Source organism: Halyomorpha halys, unplaced genomic scaffold (genome assembly GCF_000696795.3).
Source record: "Halyomorpha halys isolate HHAL.00 unplaced genomic scaffold, Hhal_1.1 Scaffold797.1, whole genome shotgun sequence".
NCBI classification, from domain to species: Eukaryota; Metazoa; Arthropoda; class Insecta; order Hemiptera; family Pentatomidae; genus Halyomorpha; species Halyomorpha halys.
In genome coordinates this window covers 1-20,361 of record NW_027108991.1, presented here as the reverse complement: position 1 = coordinate 20,361, position 20,361 = coordinate 1, and the positions used below count along the sequence as shown (strand labels likewise).

Below are 20,361 nucleotides of genomic sequence, written 5' to 3'. Positions count from 1 at the left end.
ATTATTCATTATTATTTTTTTTCTCTCTTCTCTTTTTCAAATTAACTTGTTTCTTTTTACTATTAGAAGACAATTGTTTGTTTTATTTAAGTGTACCAATATCATTATTTTTTGTTATTAATTTTACTTTCCTCTTTTATTAAGAAGCATTATTCTTATCTATTTATTTTCTTATTATTTTTTTTTCTTTTTAATAAGAACATTTTATATAGTTAGGGGTGTCACTTGACTATACCACCTCATAATCAACTGTTAAAAATATATATATAATATAAGTTATATCAACCATGTAAGGCCCACCAGGCCGATCTGGTATAAAAATAAAATAAAATAATAATAGATTTTGGTTGTTAGTTTGGGTGTTAACTGATATCTCTACGTCTAATGGTTCCTGAAATATAGTTTTTATAAACAAAATTTTTTCAAAATATTGAGAAATCAACGTTTTATGAATTTATATTGGCTAATATCATGTAAACTATTGCTTTTACGAAGATAAAACTTTGTAAACTACTCTATAGTAAATTAAATCAGTTTTAATTTGAGTGATATTAAACATCTTTACTTCTAATGATTCTTGGGATACAGGTTTCCCACAATAAATTTACTAATAAGTAATTTTTAGCTATAAAATATTGCCTTTTAAAAAAATATGTTTGGAGAACTATTGGATGTAAACAGCTTTATTAGAGCTCATATTTTAGTAAATTTACTCTACCTTAAGTTTATATTAGGTTATGTAGTGTTATAGGTGGTCCTAAAGATATAGAGGCCCGAATTAATTTTTTTTTTTTTATAACGTTTTGAAACTAAATAGTGAAAATTATCTTCCATGCCCAATGTATTTTATTTATAAAACATTAAATCAAAAATTTTCTGGGTCATTACGACATCTCCAGGTTAAGTGCAATATATATCACTTTTTTTTTTTATCAATAATATGATATTGTCGTCTTATATATAACTAATTTATGTTACAATAATATTTCTCCTTAATTAGTGCAATATTTAAATTATATTTTTCACCAATGTCCAATTTGTTATTTACTAACAGAGTTTAGCAAATATTATTCGAATGACGAGAGACGAATAATTTTTTATTCGTGAATCTTCTACACGAATAATTAATTATTCGTACAAAACAAATTATTAACCACATGATTTCTTTTTTATTCGTCATTATTTTACAGGAATAATCAATTATTTGGGCAAAAAATCGAATAACCATTTGAATACTTTTATATTCATCCATTTTATAGAAAAATAATATTTTTTTCGAAAATTTTAAATGATTAATCATTCGAATACGTTTGTATTTGTATAAAGATAACATTTTTTGTCTTACAGCTATACATAGATATATTTTATGATCGCGTATATATTAATTTTACCTTTTCTGATTTCAAACATATAAGGGTCCCTTTTTATGTTTTGGGATATGTAGAATATGAAAATACTATCGATTTATTTTAACTTTTCTGATTTCTAACATGTTAGGGCCTCTTTATGTTTTGAGATATGCATATTTCTTATCTTAGTTAAAATAAATCGATACGCGATCTTAAAATCGATAGTATTTTCATATTCTACATATCTCAAAACATATAAAGTGACCCTAACATGTACGGGATCAAGAAAGTTAAAATAAATCGAAACGCGATAATTAAATCGGTACGCGATCATAAAATCAATAGCATTTTCATTGTTGGCATATATTGAAACATATAAAGAGACCCTAACATGTTAGAAATGAGAAAAGTTCATTTAAATCGATGAGCGATCACAAAATCAATATCATTTTCATATTCTGCATTCCTCAAGGCGTATAAAAGTATAACATGTAAAGAAATCAAGAAAGTTAAAATAAATCTATACGCCATGTTAAAATAGAATGCATTTTCATAATCTGCATATCCGAAAACCTAAAAATTGGCCCCTATGTATTAGAAATAAAAAAAATTAAAATAAATCGATATGGGAACTTAAAATCGATAGCATTTTCATTTTGTACTCTTGTCTGAATATGCGAAATAGAACCCTCATACATTAGAAATTGAAGGTAGTAAAAAAATAAATGAATTAAAAAAAAAAAATTCAATTCAAAAATTCAAAATTCAATTAATTTTTATTCGAACAATATATATTCGACTAATTTTGTATTCAAATAATTTTTCATTTGACTATTTTTTTATTCAATTGAAATAGTATTTTAAATATTCGAATAAAAAATTATTCGGATCGTTTAGTCGTATTTTTATTTGAATAAAAATGTATTCGTCTCTAGTCAATCGAATAAAAACTTCGAATAAAAAAGTATTCGTCTCTTGACAATCGAATAATTTTTGACCAACTCTGTTTACTAATTGCTAATTATTTAAAATAAGGAAACTCCACCTTTTATCTCCATTGTCAGAGAACTTTAAAAACCTGATATCAGATATATATCTCCATGTTTTGTATTGTTCATAGCCCTTTTCATTTGTTTTATTTAAGAAATTTCATATTTAATTTTTAAATATGAACCAACAGCCTAATTGTGTTATTTTGTAATAATTATTATCCTTGTGGAATATTTATTTAAAAATTGTAATTTTTTTTACTAAGAAATGCATATATTTAATATTTTGGAGGGGTCAGCTCGGACGTTGCTTGAGGGAATGTAGAATAGAAATATGACGGGAAGAGTGCGCAATATTAAAGTGAATATAAGAATATAGAGAATAATTTAGAGTTATAGAGCCGAAGGGGAACCATAATAAACACACTTCCCCCATCATGGGCCGTCACTTTATCCGCTATGGGAGTTTATAAATGGAGCTAGAGAGAGCGGTTGTCGACGCTTCATACAGTTGAATGTGCTGTGTATAAATATTGGAGGGAGGGGGGCATTATTATTTACAGGGCTCTTTGCTAGGAGGATATATCTAGGTTAGCTGGTAGATGGCGATATGGCTTTAGATACAGCGTGGTGGGTGTTACGGTTTTTCTAGGCCAGTAAACCGTTATCTAAAAACGTAACATAAATAACTAAATTTTCGCCACCCTCCAAAAACAACTATAAAACAAAGTGTAATAGTTCTGAAGAAATAAAGCTTATGCTAGGACATTTGTATTGATTTATTTTTGAGAACACATGATAATCTTAGGAAGGAGCCACCCAATAGTTGTACTTTAATCATTGCTTTAAATTAAAAGATCCAGTGGCCCTCTTCTTTTCAGACGCGTCGGAGAATTATCAGGGATTGTTAAGGATGAAAGATCAAGAACTAATGGGTTTGAATGCTGAGGAAAGGAATTCCAGTTTACTGGGCCCCTTATGAATGAGGGTGGAGGTAATATAGGAATTGGGAATATGGAGATAGTTAGGATTAGTGGACTATGGTCTGAAGATAGGTTATCGAGGCGTGAAAGGGAAGTGTTTAGAGGGCCTGAGACTTTGTGTATAAAGAAGTCCAGGAGGTCAGGGTTACGGTTAGGATCGGTTGGCCAGTATGTAGGAGAGCTGGGACAAAGAATGTTGCAACGAACGGAATTGATTGCAGACAGGAGTGATCGTCCACGGGAATTGGTGGTTCTAGCTCCCCATTGTTGATTTTTTGCGTTGAGGTCTGCACCTAGAAGGGAATGGTGTCCGAGGGAATCAAGGAAGGAATCGAATTGTGGTTGGGAAGTGGGAATTGGGGAATAACCCGCTGTGGCTGTGGTTTGTAGGAAATTTCGGGCTTGTAGAAGGACTAAGTGATGGGAAAGGGATCGATGGATAATGACAGCAGTGCCACTATGTGCTGTTCCCAGGAAGGTCCGTTCGATAAATTTGGTACTGAGGTATATTCATTAGTCGTCTGGTGGTAAGTCGAGTTTCAGTTACTGGAGTCAATATTTTTGTCGTGTAACAAGGCCGTTAGTTCGTTAACGTAGTTTCGAACACCACTCGCATTCCAAAGGAGGATAGAAAGAGACTTAAATGGTGCCATTTAAGGGTTTCTTGGCGGAGGTGATTTGAGGAGATGAGTTGAGTGATAAGGGATCTAAATTCGGATAGGAAAGAGGTGAGGAGGTTTGTGAGATCTGTCGCGTTAGGAGGAGGGGGGATACAAGGTATCTGATGATTAGGCTTTTGGGAAATGGATGAGATTTGAGGAACAGAGGGATGAGAATGTTGGGATTGAAGTTGAGGATAATGGGATGTAGGTTGCGATTGTGCCAGGGCCTGAGTTGCCTATTCTGATTCTCGAGTCATTTGAGCAAAGGATATTCCTGGTTTGACAATTCTTGAGGGTCTCCTGGGTGGTCTGGTTGCATCTTCCTGTCTGGAACCTGCCTGTTTTCTGGATGCTAGATTTTTCCATTAGTAGCAAATTTGTTCATTAGGGTTTAGGGGGATTTAAAGAAAAAGATACTATAGGGCAGGAGAGTAGAGGTGTAATAATACATCAATAAATAATAATATTCTAAGAAATAAATTAAATTTATTTTTAATACCTAAAGTACATAACCTTGAGGAAGTTTACACTTTCTATATATGTTGCTAGATACCATCAATATTTGCATCGATGCATTCTTCTCCTTAACCTCATCAAAACAATAATCCACAAAATAAGACCTAACGCAATCTTCCCATTCACGTATAGTTATGGTCCAGTCAATACAAAATTATAAAAAAAAAAAAAATAATGTCCGCACATTATGTTTTCAATAGTAATCTGTCCACCACTAATTTGACCATCAAGTCCATCCTTTTATGTCCAGGACTCAGAGGAACATGTGGAAAGTGGTACAAATGTAGAATTATGTATCTTGATTTTGTTATATTTTCTCATCTATTTTCTGTTTAGAAGGTTTTATTTAAAGTCCAAAACAAATGTTCAGAAGCATTCACACTTTCCTGGATTTCGTAGTCATTGTAGCCTGACTAGTGTGGATGAGCCTATAGGTTCTTGAATATTTTTTTATAAAACCAAAAGTTGGGTTTACAATGCTTGGGTGTAGTAATGCCATGATAGAGCACGGACAGCTCTGGTGTACGGCTGCGAGACCTGGGTTCCAACAGGTACCCTAGAAAGCAGAATCGAGAGATTTGGAGGGAAAGTCCTCCGGGCTTGAAGACCCGATTGATCTGGGATCAGAGCCTTTACCTATGGAGGAGAAGAACTGGCAGTCCACTGCTTGCAGAAACCTTTCAGTTAATATCTAATGATATGAAGGCAAAGAGGTTAAAATGGAAGGGACTTATGGCTCGAAGCAATCTATCAGAACGCCTCTACAAAATAATGAATGTCACTTTAGTTGAAAAGAGATAACGTGACAGACAGAATTAACAAAGATACGAAAGAGCTGCATGCAGCAAACTGGAAAGCAGTAGCCCAAGACAGGCAGGCGTGGAGAAGGCTGCTTCGAGCGACCAAAGATCTACAAGGTCTGTAGAACTAAACGAAAGAAATAATAATCAAATTTAACGAAAAATAATAAAAAAAACAAACAAAAAAAACAAAACAAGTAATAACAAAATAATAAAAACAAAAATTTTACAGATACAATCCTTAAGTCGAGATTTGGCGTATTGTAGCGTTTGAATCTTGAATAATAACTTGAATTTGTCCTATTGATTATACGAGAAGCTTTTAAAATTGAATTTAAATTAAATAGAAACTTTTTTTTTTATTAAAATTCTAAGTATTTTATTTTAGGAGAAGATTATCCGGGTTGCGGTAAACAAAGGAATCCAAGATACAAACATTTTAGAATTAACAAATGTTATATAATTCAAAAATGTTTGTATCTTGTTTTCTTATTTAGACCTAACGAATGTTCATTTTGTTTATTCTTTTGTTAGTATATATTTTAAGAGTTTTTTTTTTTATGTTCATTTTGTTTATTCTTTTGTTTGTATATATTTTAAGAGTTTTTTTTTTATTTATTTATTTTATTTTATTTATTTATTATTTTTGTATTTATTTATTTATTTAACTTTATTTTAGTATGTATGAGATCATTCATCACTATTACCTATTGCCCACAATTGTATGGCAGATTGTAATATCTAACAATCAATAAAAAGTATTATTTAAAAAAAAAAAGACCTAACGAAGCCCTGCAAAGTGGGACGAAATGTTGGTTAACAATAAATAGTTTTTGATACCTAATTATTGACGGCCACCCGAACTATCTTTCTCCAATCTACCTCATACGGTCAACTAACTTCTTCCAATGTTTTATTTTTTATTTTTGGCGAAATAGATTGTGTAACATTTACACATTTGTGTCAGATTTAACAAAAAAAAAAAAACTTTAAATTGTTATGAAAAAAGTTTCTAGGCTTTTTCTTTTTTTTTTAGGTTTCTTTTTTATTTACATTTCTTAAAAGTTTTCTATTATAACAACGCAAAAAAAAAAAAAATCATGCTGCATGTAGGTGCTTATGAACGTTAAGGTATTAATCGTTGCTATTATTATCTAGCTAATTTATATTGCAACAATCTGATTAAGAACTATTGTTTCGATGTGGGATCTACAAGGATGAAACAAAATATTACCTAGAGCGGTAATAAGTAAGCTGAGTAAACTTTGTCTTCTGCGGCAAAGTCTCAGCGAATATTTGTATAAAGACGACCCGAGACAGGAGAACTTTTAGTATTTGAGAACTATTATCATGGAACAGCGAACTCAGATTATCGGCTACTTTCTGAGTTAGGTGTTTTCTATTATAATCAGATATTTATGTATTCATATGCTGGAGAAGGTAGCTTTTTAGTACAATGAAATTTATCTTCCTATCATTTATAAATTACTAAATTTATTAACTTGTAATAAGTAATTTTATAAATTACTAATTACGAGGGGAGCGCGGTGGCACCATGTTAAGGCAAGATGCAAATTGTTTTCTATTACACTGCAGACGTGAATCAAGCCTGTGGGTTCTGTAGCCCTCCTGGGGTTCTTACAGCCTCATAAATGCGGGTACTCTTAATTAGGTTCAAATCTGGCGGTTGAGGGTGATTCTGACCAAATCACTTCCTTGCACAACCGTTGGTCTAGTAACAGAACTTCCTTACTATGTACTGCACCCATAACCCTTCATGGGCTGTAGCGGTACAGATTTTAAGTTTTGTTAAATAATTTACTAATTATGGTTTTCAGTCGTAAAGCGCGGTAACTAATTTTTTTTAAATAGTTAATAATAACCCACAATGTAAAGGGTGAAATAAATAAAGATAAAAAACTATCGAATTTTGTTAAAAAATATGTATTGCATAGTTTAAAATGATAAATTTAAGACCTACAAAAATAAAATACATATATATAAAAAAAAAAAAACTTAATAAAAATTATCACTATTATAAAATTAAAAATCAAGTTAAACTAATATCAATATAAGATATAAACATCAACGAAGGCGATTTTGATGGAGGGCCCACCGCCGTGGATAAATTCTTCCTGATGTCCTCGTGGAAAAGGTTGAAAGGACGTCCGCCCGCCGCGACGAAGAGAATAGAAAGATGGAGTTGGCAAGACTAAAAAGATGTCTATTAACACTCAAATTAAAGCTAATGTGATGTATTATAAAGTAGTTTATCATTATAGGAGCATTAGTTCCTAAATTGTTTGGCATAAAAAATTTATAAAACATAGGTTTTTCTTTATTAGGAAAAAAGTAGCTTTTTGAGAAACTGTATTTCGGGAACAGCTTTGTTACAGCTCATATCTGTTCTGGAGCTTTTCAGTCCATATCCTTGATTTTTCAAGAGACAAAAAATAAAGTTTAAAAAAATCTGTTTTAAAGAATATCCGTTGAATACAGTTTTAAGTATAATATTATCACAATTTAAATTCTTTATACTAAGATAGAGCGTTTGTTTCTTAGTATTATTCATGACTATTTACTTAACACAACATCGACATTTTTTGAACTTAAATGCTTTATACTTATCAGTACATATATAGTAGTCAATAAACTATACTTTAAATGTATTTTATTAAATTTTTGTGTTGTAGGTAGTTTTGAAGATATGGAGTTGAGTAATCAGAAATGAGCGAAAATGTTAGGTTATTTTAGAATAAAATAAACTTGAAGAGGCATGAACCTTAAATATTTCAATATTTACTATATCCCTTATATAGTCTAGGTAATGAGTAATTTTCCAGCAGAAAATAACGTGATATATTTTCTTTATTTGAAAGAATTCAAAAAGTATTTTGTTTTAACGTTTTAAAATAATAATAATAAAAAAGGCCTAACGACCCGAAGGTACGAAGCCGATACCACCAATCGCTCTCTACATACATCCTTCCACAGACGCCTCCCCTCCCCCCCTCCGAATCCCATTCTATTGAATCAGTTTTAACGCAATCCTCCTATCTACGTTTCGGTCTACCCCTCGGAACGTCGGTTCAGCGTTTATTAACACTTTAGGGATCCCCTGGTTATTAAACCTTACATTTTACATCTTATACCCTGCAATGCTTTAATCTGAATTATATTTACCGGGTGCAGTTCCCTTAATTCAATGTTGTGTAGTCTTCTAAATTTTCCCGTTAATTCATCCTTTTACGGTTCGAACATTTTACGTAATACTTTATTTTCGAAAACTTTTAGGCGCTGTTCATCCCTTAGTGTAAGAAACCGCGTCTCGCATCTATAAGGAACATTGAGGAGAATAATAGTTTTGTAAATTCTAATTTTTTTTTTTGGAATAGGATTTAGAAAAATTTTTGGGATAGAAGTCCCGAGCTAAGCAGTTTCGAAATCGAAAAATAACAAGCATTCCCGCCTTCAACCTCGATTTTATTTCCTCATAAATTCCTTTTTTTCTAGTTACCGTCGAACCTAAATACTTAAATCTACCTACCTATTCAACCGTATTTCCTTTTATATCTATATCACTGAAATTGCTAGCGTTTCTACTTCTAACCATGTATTTTGTTTTATCCATATTTATTTCACTCCTTACTGGAGATTGTTAACGCGGTTGTATTTAGTTCTATAGTTTCCTTGCCCTCACCCAATAACATCAAATCATCAACATACTCAAGCACGTATTTTACCATCCAAAGTTAAACCGTTTTCGGTAATCACAGTTTTAATGACGTATTCTAGTGCTAGATTACATAAGATTGGTGGTATAGAACCAGCTTGTTTTAAACCTGACCGAACCGATTCTTGGCGCAATTGAAACGTTTTGAGCCACAATTTTTTATTTCCCGTAATTATGGTTGGCAGCGTCATAAATTTTGACTATTAACCGTATACGATTTTCACTAAAGCAATAAAAAAATGGGGGGAAAAACTTCCTTTTGTTTTTTCCCGAGCCCTTATACTATTACTTAACCTGGCCTGATACTATCATATGGTTGATTCTATTATATCTTATATTTTATGAAATGCCCTAATAAATTGTTATGACTTTAGTTATGTTCTCTCCAATGTAACATTGTAACTGAGAGGTAATCAGTGAGCATTATTGATCCTAAATTCTCAAGAGGCACACAATATCAAATTCTATTCTGATTGTAACGAATTGTAACCCAACCAGCCACATTGCCCTCTTCCAGGGAGCGGCATTTCCTCTTGTTCTGGGAATAGCAGAGGGGAATGTATTCAATAAATAAACCCTGCGGATCCCTCTCCAGTAATAGAACACTAATTAATCCCATATTGATCGTGGATGGGGAAGGGTTATGTTTATATATATATATCATTATATGGGATTACGATATTTTTTTCCGAGACGTTTAATGATCCTATTTTATGGTTTGATTATTTGATATCGAAAGATTTTTGAAACTATTCGGCAGCCGAGGTAATTGAAAAGGGGGTTAGTATCTGTGAAAATTACGATCGCTTATTTCATTAAATATTTATAATAAACCCACAACTGGGGGTGCGGGTAGCCGTGGGGTAAGGCCTGTGGCTACTAACTCCAAGGGCCCGAGTTCGAATCCGACTGGACAGAAAATTCTTTTCTGTTACACTGTAGCTGTGAGTCAACTCTTGTAGGTTTTGTAGGCCTCCTGGGGCCCACCCAGCCTCCTAAATTCGGTCCCCTTAATGGAATAAAAATCCAGCGGTGGAGCGTGATTCTGACCAAATCACCTCCTTGAACAACCGTTAGTCTAGTAACAGTACTCCCTTACAAAGAACCGCACCATTGACCCTTCATGGGTTGTAGATTTAATTTTTAATTTATTAAACCCACAATTAGAATAAATTAAATTGGCTAGTTTTTCATAGCTTCGTTTTAATATGAGAGATAAAGAATAATTGATTACTTTAATTTGAATTCATTTGCTTTTGATTTATTATATCTCAAATAATATTTTATACTTACTTCGAATTCTATAAAAATATCTGATGCGCGTATTTCACAACTTTCTATTATTACAGCGTATTACAACCCTACTTTTAATTGAAATTAATCCCTCCTCGTTTTGGAACAAATAATTTTTATATTATTCGCTGAGGTAGGAACGGGTAACTCAGTGGTAAGGCATTGTGTTACTAACTCGAAAGCCCTGGACCCGAATCCGGATGTGGCAGATACTTATTTTCTGTTTCACTGCAGCCTGTGGGACTCCGGAAATCTCCCAGTCTCACGAAGTGGGTGCCCTTAATAGAATAAAAATCTGGCAGTCGAGCGTGATTATGACCAAATGACCATTTTACACAACCATTGGTCTAGTAACAGAACGTCAAGTGCTACTGAATTAATTTTGTTTAATTCGCTGAGCTTATACTTCCCAGTACTAATATTTCAAATGAGACTTTGCAGTTGACGAATTGACCTTCTCCAATCACAACAGTTTCCAGAGAAGAAAAATTGATATTTTTTTTCTTCAAATTTTCACATTTCTCTTTTGTATAAGTATGGTAGAAATACAAAAATACAACAATTTAAAAAACTCTTAATTCTACTCTTAACTATTTATTCTGTGCTAAATTCTTATAAAATCGATATTGAAAATAGAAAGAATGTGAAAAGCAAATTTATTAACTATTTATTTTGGAGTTCTTCGTCATTCTCCACCATCGTCTAAAACTTAATGTGTTAAATATTATTATCTCTAAAATATTTGGTTTTCCAAGAATATATGATAATAATTTTTGGAAATTTATTTTCAACCATTTGAAATTATTTTTCCGCCTATCTCCTTAAGTTCATCATCCAATTCTTTCATAGATTTGAAATGATTAATGATTTAAAACAAGTAAAACTAAACTAAAACATTTCAATGATGATATTACCAAGCTTATATTGAAGACCATTTAATTGTACATCGATACATCGAATTTAATCAAAATTGTGAGAGCCGTTTTTAAGAAAATTTAAAAAGTGTGAAAAATCGATTCTTCAAAGTGGCACTTTCAATCAATTTTATCAAAAAAGTTTCTGTTACACACCAGGCACTTACTCGTCTTAAATATGTAATGTTAGTTTTGTTTGTTAGAAATTTTTTACGATCGGAATATTTTTCCTTTCTACTTATGGGTAAGCCAAAGTAATTATAGTATATTGCATATCCTGACGTGACTGTACAGGAATTAAGGTCTTATTTTATTTATGGTATTACGCAAAGATGGAAATATTGGAAAATAAGATTAAATTAATTATCCAATTGCTTAAAATTGCATGTTTAACATTCATAGTTCATTTGCCTGTAAAAACGTTTCAGCTGAACAACAAACATAAGCAAAGATAATTAATTAAATATTTCTAACAATTATATATCGAAAATTCTCTAGTGATTTTTTTTTTTATTTCACTAGGTAGTATTGGCTGAAATTGATTTTTTTTTTCTTCAATGAGTGACATATTGAACTATTTATTGACTGAATTCATATTTAATATTATATAATATATAATATTATACTAACGAATAGTTATACTATAGAATACTTATTATAGAATACTTATCCAATTTCCGAAGAATGACATGATTCATGAAGAATGATGAAATAAAATCTTCAAACAAAATTTTTAATTGATAGAAAGTTAGAAGCAATGTAACATTAATATTAGATATTTTAAATGTCTATATAGAATCTGCAGATATCTATGCTCATTCAATCATTTACTCTTTTCTTTTATAATTATTAGAATAGACCTTGTTACAGAATCTTTTTTTTTATTATTTTGCCTCCTTATTTATTATTTTTCTTCCTTCGATCTTCTTTTATACTTATATTTATACAAGCAATAATTGTTCCTTTTTGTTTGTTATGTTTAGTTAATCTCTGTCTGGTTATTTTTAATTTATTTTATTAGAAGTTTGTTACACTAGAATTTATGTTAATGATGTTATATGGTTTTGTTTTATCCATTTTTATAAGCATATTTTACATATTCTGTTAAATATTTTTATTTATTTATTATTTTAGTTATATCTATGTTCTATAATTATCATACTCCAAGGCATTAATGCCTTTTGTTGAAGCCTGTAATATTATTTTAAAGAGATTAGTCCCAGAATAAATAAAAAATATTATTATAACAATTATTTGTTTATGTAGTTTTTTTTATATGAGATGTGATGTCTATTGTCAGTATTTATATGATGTTTCACGATGCTAATAATGCTTCAATTGAGAGATTTAAAGCTTTCCATAAATGTCCTCAAGATATTAGTCTTTTTTAATTTTTATTCTCTTTAATAAATTATAATTTAGTTATTGGCTTATAATATGATCATTTCAATGCCAAAAAAATTGTTTAAACTCTTATAATTTATTCAGGTAAACATTGAGGATCCAATTCTGTCTTTATTAAGATCAAATTACCTTAGAGATGACAGAATTTTTTTTTTATTGATCTGCATAAAAATTAATGAGAAAATGTTCTTATTAGTGAATATTTCCTCATTTCCCCAAGAAAAAGAAGAGAGATTTTCGAATAAATTAAAGTTGAAATTGGTTCGGGTTTTTCTAATCGAGCCGAGAGTAGCTGAAGCTTTTCAAGTCTGTTAATAAGTGTGGGGTCAGCTGCTTAATCTCTCTAGGATTGCTTCAGTTGCTAACTTTATATTTCTCCAATTTATCCCTTTCAGAGCTGGCAACATTCAGTGGATTTTATCTTTATTACTTTCTTTTGATTTATATAATTACTAGTGAGAGGTCCCGTTCAAAGGACGGCTTTAATCACAAATAAAAAAAAAGTAATATTTATTTCATGAAGGTTCAGCAAAAACACGGAAAACAGACTACAGAAAAAATATGTTTCTAATGCATATAAAATGGAGCATTCTTTATAGGCAGAAGATATATGAATTAATTATATACAGTGTTACATTCTGTATGCGATAATTAATGTCTGCTCAACATATGTATACAGAAAAAACTATGTTTTTTTTTGCGAAAATTTACACAGTGGTCGAAATAAATTTAAAAATAGTACATATACATTATAGAATAGTTAGATTATGCTATGTTTATATTTATGTAGTTGGTTTATGTTAAGTTATGTGTTAACATTATTTTTATTAATTGTATCCCAAACTCTCCGATCCCATATCACAGCCCTCGAAGAATGGTGTCGTAATTGGAGGATTAAGATAATTTCCAACAAATCCCATCAAATCACCTTTACCGTAACCATCAAATCGTCGTAAACCTACCGACTACCCTACAGTTTCATTTAATAATGTTACTCTTACCCCTGTCGAACAGATCCGCTACCTTGGACTACATTTGGTCCTCACATAAGACTGAAAAGACAGGAAACTGCACATCAATTTCAACTATTACAGCACTTACTAGACAAACGGTCTAAACTTCTAACACATTACAAAAGACTGATCTACATTACTGTAATAAGGCCAATCTGGACATATGGAGTTGAGCTTTGGGGCTCCACTAAACCTTCGAATTCCTCTCGTATTCAATCTTTACAATCCAAAATCCTCAATGCTCCTTACTTTGTCACAAACAAAATCATACATAAAGACCTTAATGTTCCCTATGTAACCGACCCGAACCAGATATCACTCCTTCCATTATAAACTCCCTAACCACTCAAACCCCTTAGTTTCTAACCTTGCATCCTCTTCCATTCCTGACAATCCAATATAAAATGTCATTAGAGTGCTACCAATGGGTAGTTGCTCTACAGGCCTGTAACACACCATTTTAACTAAGATCATATTTAATAAATGTATTATGTAATATACAGTTGTAAATTTTAATAAAGATATTAAAAAAAACAACATTATTTTTAAATGTTGAATTCTCGAAGTTCGTTCCATTATTATTATTATTTTTTTTGTTGTCTAATATTACATTCTGTCTTAAATTTATAGAAAATGGTAATAAGGGCTCATTCGGATTATATTTGCAATTATATAAATTACATGATAACAGAATAAGAAATAGAAGAAGAAGAAAAATTAAACATAAAGTAAAATAACATCTTAAATAAAATCATTCCTATTTATTATATTTATATTCAACCTGGGGTACTCCGAACGGAGCTTTCCCCCTCGCTCGTGGAGTACAAAATTCTGGATAGAATAGAACTCAGGAAAATCCCGGCGCTTCACCGTCAACCGGTGAGTTGAATGTCAACCACGTCACTGGTATTAAAAGCCAATGGTGGATGACTAAGGGCGCTAGCCACTGATGCTAAGGATTTCAGGGCCATTGACAGTATTACTAATATAATTATTTAAAGTAGGACTCTAGGTCGTTTTAACCTTCGGGGAGGACAGTAAGGATGGGTAATACTGAATAGGGATTAGAATTACTGAGTTTCTCTTTCAATGTGGTGAATCTGGATGTAATGAAGTCTGATACAAATGTTTTATCAAAGTCATGATGTAGGGTATTGTTGGTTACTTAGTAAGGAGCATTGACTATTGTTCGAAGGACTTTGAACTATAAGGATTGAACGTACTTGATGTTAGAGTTTTTAGCTGTCCCCCACAGCTCTAATACATAAGTCCAAATAGATTTTATTTATTTTTTGTAAAGTATTAATTGGTTTCTACTAAAAGCTATGATTTTCTACCTAACTGTCCAAACCATCGGTTATGATTTTGTCTTTTGTGTCTAGTATTTGTATTCTACGTTAATCTTCTATCTAGAAGAACCCAAGATACTGGACTCTGTCTTGGAAAGAAATCGGAAATCTGCATAGGTGAGTGAACCATGTTTGTGTTTGGAGTCGTTTACTTTTATTCGCCAATTGTTACACCAGTCGGGGTTTGGAACCTTTGTAGGTTCGCGGATGCAGTATCAGGATCTGAGTTTGATGAAAGGATGGTGGTATCATAAGTGAATGTTGCCAAGAAGATTTTGGAATGAAAGGGAGGTCCTCAAGTAAAGACACTGTAGAGGACAGGACCCAAAACGCTGCCTTGTGGGACACCGGCCTCAATAGGATAACTGTCATAACATTGTAATAATATATAAGTAGGAAGGGTTTGATTTATCTTGGAAACGTTATTAAAATACCAAAAAGAAAGTTAAACTGGAAATGTAAATATAAGATGGAATGTATTATCACCCGATAAAGAAGAAAATAAGCAATAAAATATTTTTAAATCCTAGATTAGCCCAAAATTTTCAAATACTTCCAAAAACGAGAGATTACTTTTAATTTATTTTTAATGATTTGATATCCTGCATTAATTAATTATAATTAATTTTATCTGTAAGGTTAGTGTTTCCATTTCTATCGAATATGATTTTTAATAATTGGCAATAAAAAATATTTAATTTCATTTAAAAATATAAATATGATTAATAATTTATCCATTTTTGATTAGATTTTAATGAATGCTAGCGTATTGTAAAGTTTTTACACATTTCAACAGTTATAAACTTCCTTGGATGAATATTAGCAATTTATCTTCTGAACAAAATTAAAAAAAAAAAAATTGACACTTGACCGTATGAAGTGAATTGTAAGAAGACAGTCTGGGTGGCGGTCAGTAAAGGTACTGAATAATAAAAAAAACTATTTACTGGTAACAAAGGTTTCGCCCCACTTTGGTGAGCTTTGCCAGGGCTAAATGAAAACAAGATACAACAGCCATATTTACTTCACCTATATATCTTTTAATTATTTATTTCAATTTCTAGTAAGTATTGTTCTACTATTTATTACAGTAGTTCTATATTTACAATTTAACCCTGTACCTATTCGTGATTAGTGTCCTGTTTATCTGTATTTATATTTTCTTTTCTTGGTTTGTCTTAATATTAAAAAAAAAAATTGTATGAATAATTTGTTACTCTCTTTATATATATAAATTTTCTTGTTAAATCTTACAATGTTTGTATCATGTTTTGTTGGTTACCATCAAATAGCTGTTTTTATACTATTAAACTGGGATTCGTGCTATCTTCCTATAATTAAAAAAAAAAATGTTTTAAGTAAATATTTTTCCAGTAACTAAATTACACAGAGTTCTACAGTTTGTTGATTCTGTACTTAATGAATTTAATTTATTGTACCTCATAACCTGTAATGGGAATTATCTATTAGAACCGACCCAGTAATACATGAATGTATGAGCCTAATACTACCAGAGGACCGATATCCAGCTTGCGTAACACGTACTTACAGAAATAGGATAGGAGGATCTAAGATACTGTTTACGAATAGTGATCTGCCAAATTAAGGATTTATGAGATTTGGAAAAATATTCCTATAAGTTTTCATAATGCTTCATACTACATTATTTATATAGTCGTTGCACAATGCGAGTTGGGGCGCGTGTCTCACAACGCTCAATCTGGAACGTTGTGGGTTCGATTCCCACTTGGGGCAGTTAATATTTATTTCTCAGAGGTCCCGAGAATTAAGCCTTGACACTCCCACTTTGGTTAGTCTACTGCGAACTAGTTCCCATCACTGGTTACCAATACCAATAGACATTGCACTTAAATATGTTGAGATTTATTTGAGAAGTTTTCTATCAGAAATCAATATATCAACTTTTGGAATTATTAAAAAATTAACATGTTAACATTTTAGATACGTGTGTCAACTTTTGTTATAAAAAATGTTAACCTTTTTAACCAGGGAAAATGGTAATTTCCTTTATATTAGGGATGTGGATATATTTAATTTTGATTGAAAACTCCTCATTTTTTAAATCACTATTGTGACTACTTCAAGATATTGAAATTTAATAGATTCTATTTTAGATTATCTTGGATGATCTGTATGTCTGATCTTATTACCTATTATAAACTATTAAAAATTTCGATACCTACTTTCAATCTGAACCTTGACTCAAAATTGGGAATAGATATAAAAATTAATAATACACTACTGTAATAAACCTAAAGAATCACATAAAATGGGGAAGTTAATTATTAATATTGATTTAGGAAGCTATATAAAAATTGCCCGAGCCTGCTTTAATTAATTAAATTAAATTAAATAATAATAATAATGTTTCTGAAATAAGAAGTTAAAATATTATACAAAAAAATTAATGTCACTATTGAAATACTATTGAAATATATATATATATATACATACAGTTTCAACTAATAATATAATAGTTTGCTTTGCTTCTGAAGTTATTTCACCTAAAACAGTGAGTTGCTCAATACAGAAGGGAGCTTGGACTCGCACATTAGTAATTCCCTCACGCTCGACAGGTGGTATATATGAGGCAGTGGACTGTCTCCTCTTCAGTAAGTTAGTAGCTCTAACTGGAACATCATCATCAACATGAACTACTACACTCTGGTCAGCATTATGGAAGTTAATTAATATTTTTTGTGGATTTCATGAAAACCATTAACAAAAAAAGTTTTAACTCAGTTTTATATATGAAAAGATTAGTATTTCTTGATTTTATTTGAAACAAATATGATTGCAATAATTTATTGTTTAGATTTTTATTTTTTTAATAAAAATAAATGTTCCAATTTATTATGTTATATTATATCGAAGGCACAGTCTATGTAATTTATATAACATCAACAGATATGCTTGATGTATAATCCATCTTTAATCTATTCTATACTCCTTCAGGTATTGGCTGTCGCCGCTTGCATCGCCTCCTCCTCTGCCAAGCCCAGCGGTCTCCTGCCTGCACCACTGGTAGCCGCTCCAGTCGCCGCCCCCTTGGCTTACCCTTCACCCATTGTCGCCAGCCGCACCGCCCAAGTCGTCCAGACCAACTTCAACACCCTTGCCGCTCCTTACTACGCCGCTCCAGTCGCAGCTCCAGTCCTCGCCGCAAGATACGCCTACGCGGCTCCGGCAGTCGCTGCTCCAGTCGCTGCAAGGTTCGCCTACGCCCCACCTGCTGTCGCTGCTCCAGTAGTGGCCGCCCCTGCCAGGCTTGCCGCCCCCGCGGTTGCTGCCCCAGTAGTTGCCGGCCCCGCTGCATTCGCTGCCCCAGCAGTAGCCCCTGCTCTACCAGCACCCTTCCCATACTATATATGAACACTATCAAATAATGCCCTTTTTGCAGGCATTAAAAAAATTATAATATAATAATAAAAAAAAAATTAAAATTAGTAATTCTACTCTACTCAATATCCCAATCTATTTCAACCATTACAGTAATTAATAATTATATTTCAACATTAAAGTAAATAATATAAATACCTCTGGATAAGTACTTAGAAAAAAAATATTAACTAAGATATTTCCCTTTACTTTTTACGAAAATCTAACGTTTTGAAGCTCTCCTCCGTCTTCAGAGTTATTTCCTACAATCTCAGCAGTAAAACATTTTGAAACATAAGTGATCATAAAATTAATTTCGAAAGTTCATAATTGTTAGACAGTGAAAGGAATACAAAAACTATTATATTAGATATTATAAGTAAATTGAAATATAAAAGAAAGATGATTCAACGTTTAGCCCAAATTCGCAGAGCTTCATTAGGCTAATAATCATTCAAAAAATGGGAAAATGTTTATACAAATGAACAAAGTAAATTAATAAAAAATAATAATAAGATGTACTGTATATATGCAAGATGTGTAAATAAACTAGAATTACAAGACAGTATTAGACAGTTAATGAAATAATAAAAATTAAAAAAAGGAAATAATAACAAACAGAACAGAAAAATGAAGTAATAAGAAATAAAAAAGTTAGGTAGATAAGAAATGTAAAAATACATTAAACACTAAAGGACAGAAAATAAAGGGAATAATAATAAAATAAAGGTCGAGACTAAAATAAATAAAATGATAAATAAGAATAAATAAAGGTCGAGGCTATAATAAATAAAAATAAATAAATTATTCCTATTATCTTCCGTCCTTTAGTGTTTATTTATTTTTATTTGTTGTTATTTCCGTTTCCATTAATTTTCTAACATCTTTTTGTAATTTTTTTTTTTTATACTTTTCATTGTACATCTTATTTTAATTATCTTTAATTTACTTTGTCATTTTCATGTAAATTTCAACATTTTTAAAATAATTTTGTCATACTTTAGTTTACTTTACTTTACTTAGGAAAATAGAAAACATATTAAGGATTAGTATAAACTTCAATTACATTGAATGCACTGTGAGTTGGTTCCTAATTATTCAAGAGGTAGCTTTGAAAAGCAGCAAAATAGAATTCACTCCTTACTCCCGGGTTTGAATCCAGCTGTGACAGATAATTATTTATTCTGTTACTGTACCCGGGAGTCCACCCATCATAAAGTTGTTAACCTTGAATAGGGAATAATCTGGCGGTCGAGCGCGATTCTACCCAAATTACCTCCTTGCACAACCGTTGATCTAGTAACAGTACTTCCTTACGAAGTGCTGCACCCCTGACCCTTCATGGGTTGCAGCGGTATAGTTTATTATTATTAATATAATAGAATTATATGAAAAAAAGACACACGGAATGAACTAGAATATTAGATATAATAAAATTTGTTGTACAAGGTAATTTATAGGAAATTTCCAATTAATTATAATTTATAAATAATATTTGTATTTATTATTCATTATTGAATTGTTAAAATTTTAGAAAATAAACTCTTAACAGGAGCTCCAAAAAGTCGGGTTTTCCCTATAAAATGTAAGGGAAATATAGGAGTTTATATTGAACTTTTTTTTCCTTTTTTTAAGTACTAAGCACTTATGATTTATGCAATTAAATTGAACCTTTCCCGTATAGGATTGAAATATACAACGCGAAATTAAATAAAGATTTTTACAATTAAAGCGATTAATACCTGAACAGACACGTTCCATTTATTCATTTTCGAACATCTTACTGGAGATTCCAAAACATAGGATAGAGCTTTCATCTAACTTATCAGTATACAGAAAATTATACTGATATTACTAGTTTAGTTGTCCTGTTTGCAAAATTATAGTTTTTGTTGTTTTCCAAATATCTGTAATCTTCCAGAAATTTCTTTCATCTGTAGTAAAATAGAATGTACAT

General features: G+C 31.2%; 1 protein-coding gene across 1 annotated transcript; it reads left to right on the top strand.

Annotated features, from left to right (window-relative positions):
- Window positions 1-17,648: 17,648 nt before the first annotated feature.
- LOC106686195 (cuticle protein 16.5) lies at window positions 17,649-18,398 on the top strand. The gene is made up of 2 exons (XM_014429375.2): window positions 17,649-17,693; window positions 17,982-18,398. Exons 1-2 carry the CDS (start codon window positions 17,676-17,678, stop codon window positions 18,396-18,398), a joined length of 435 nt encoding a protein of 144 aa, XP_014284861.1. The 5' UTR covers window positions 17,649-17,675.
- Window positions 18,399-20,361: the final 1,963 nt, after the last annotated feature.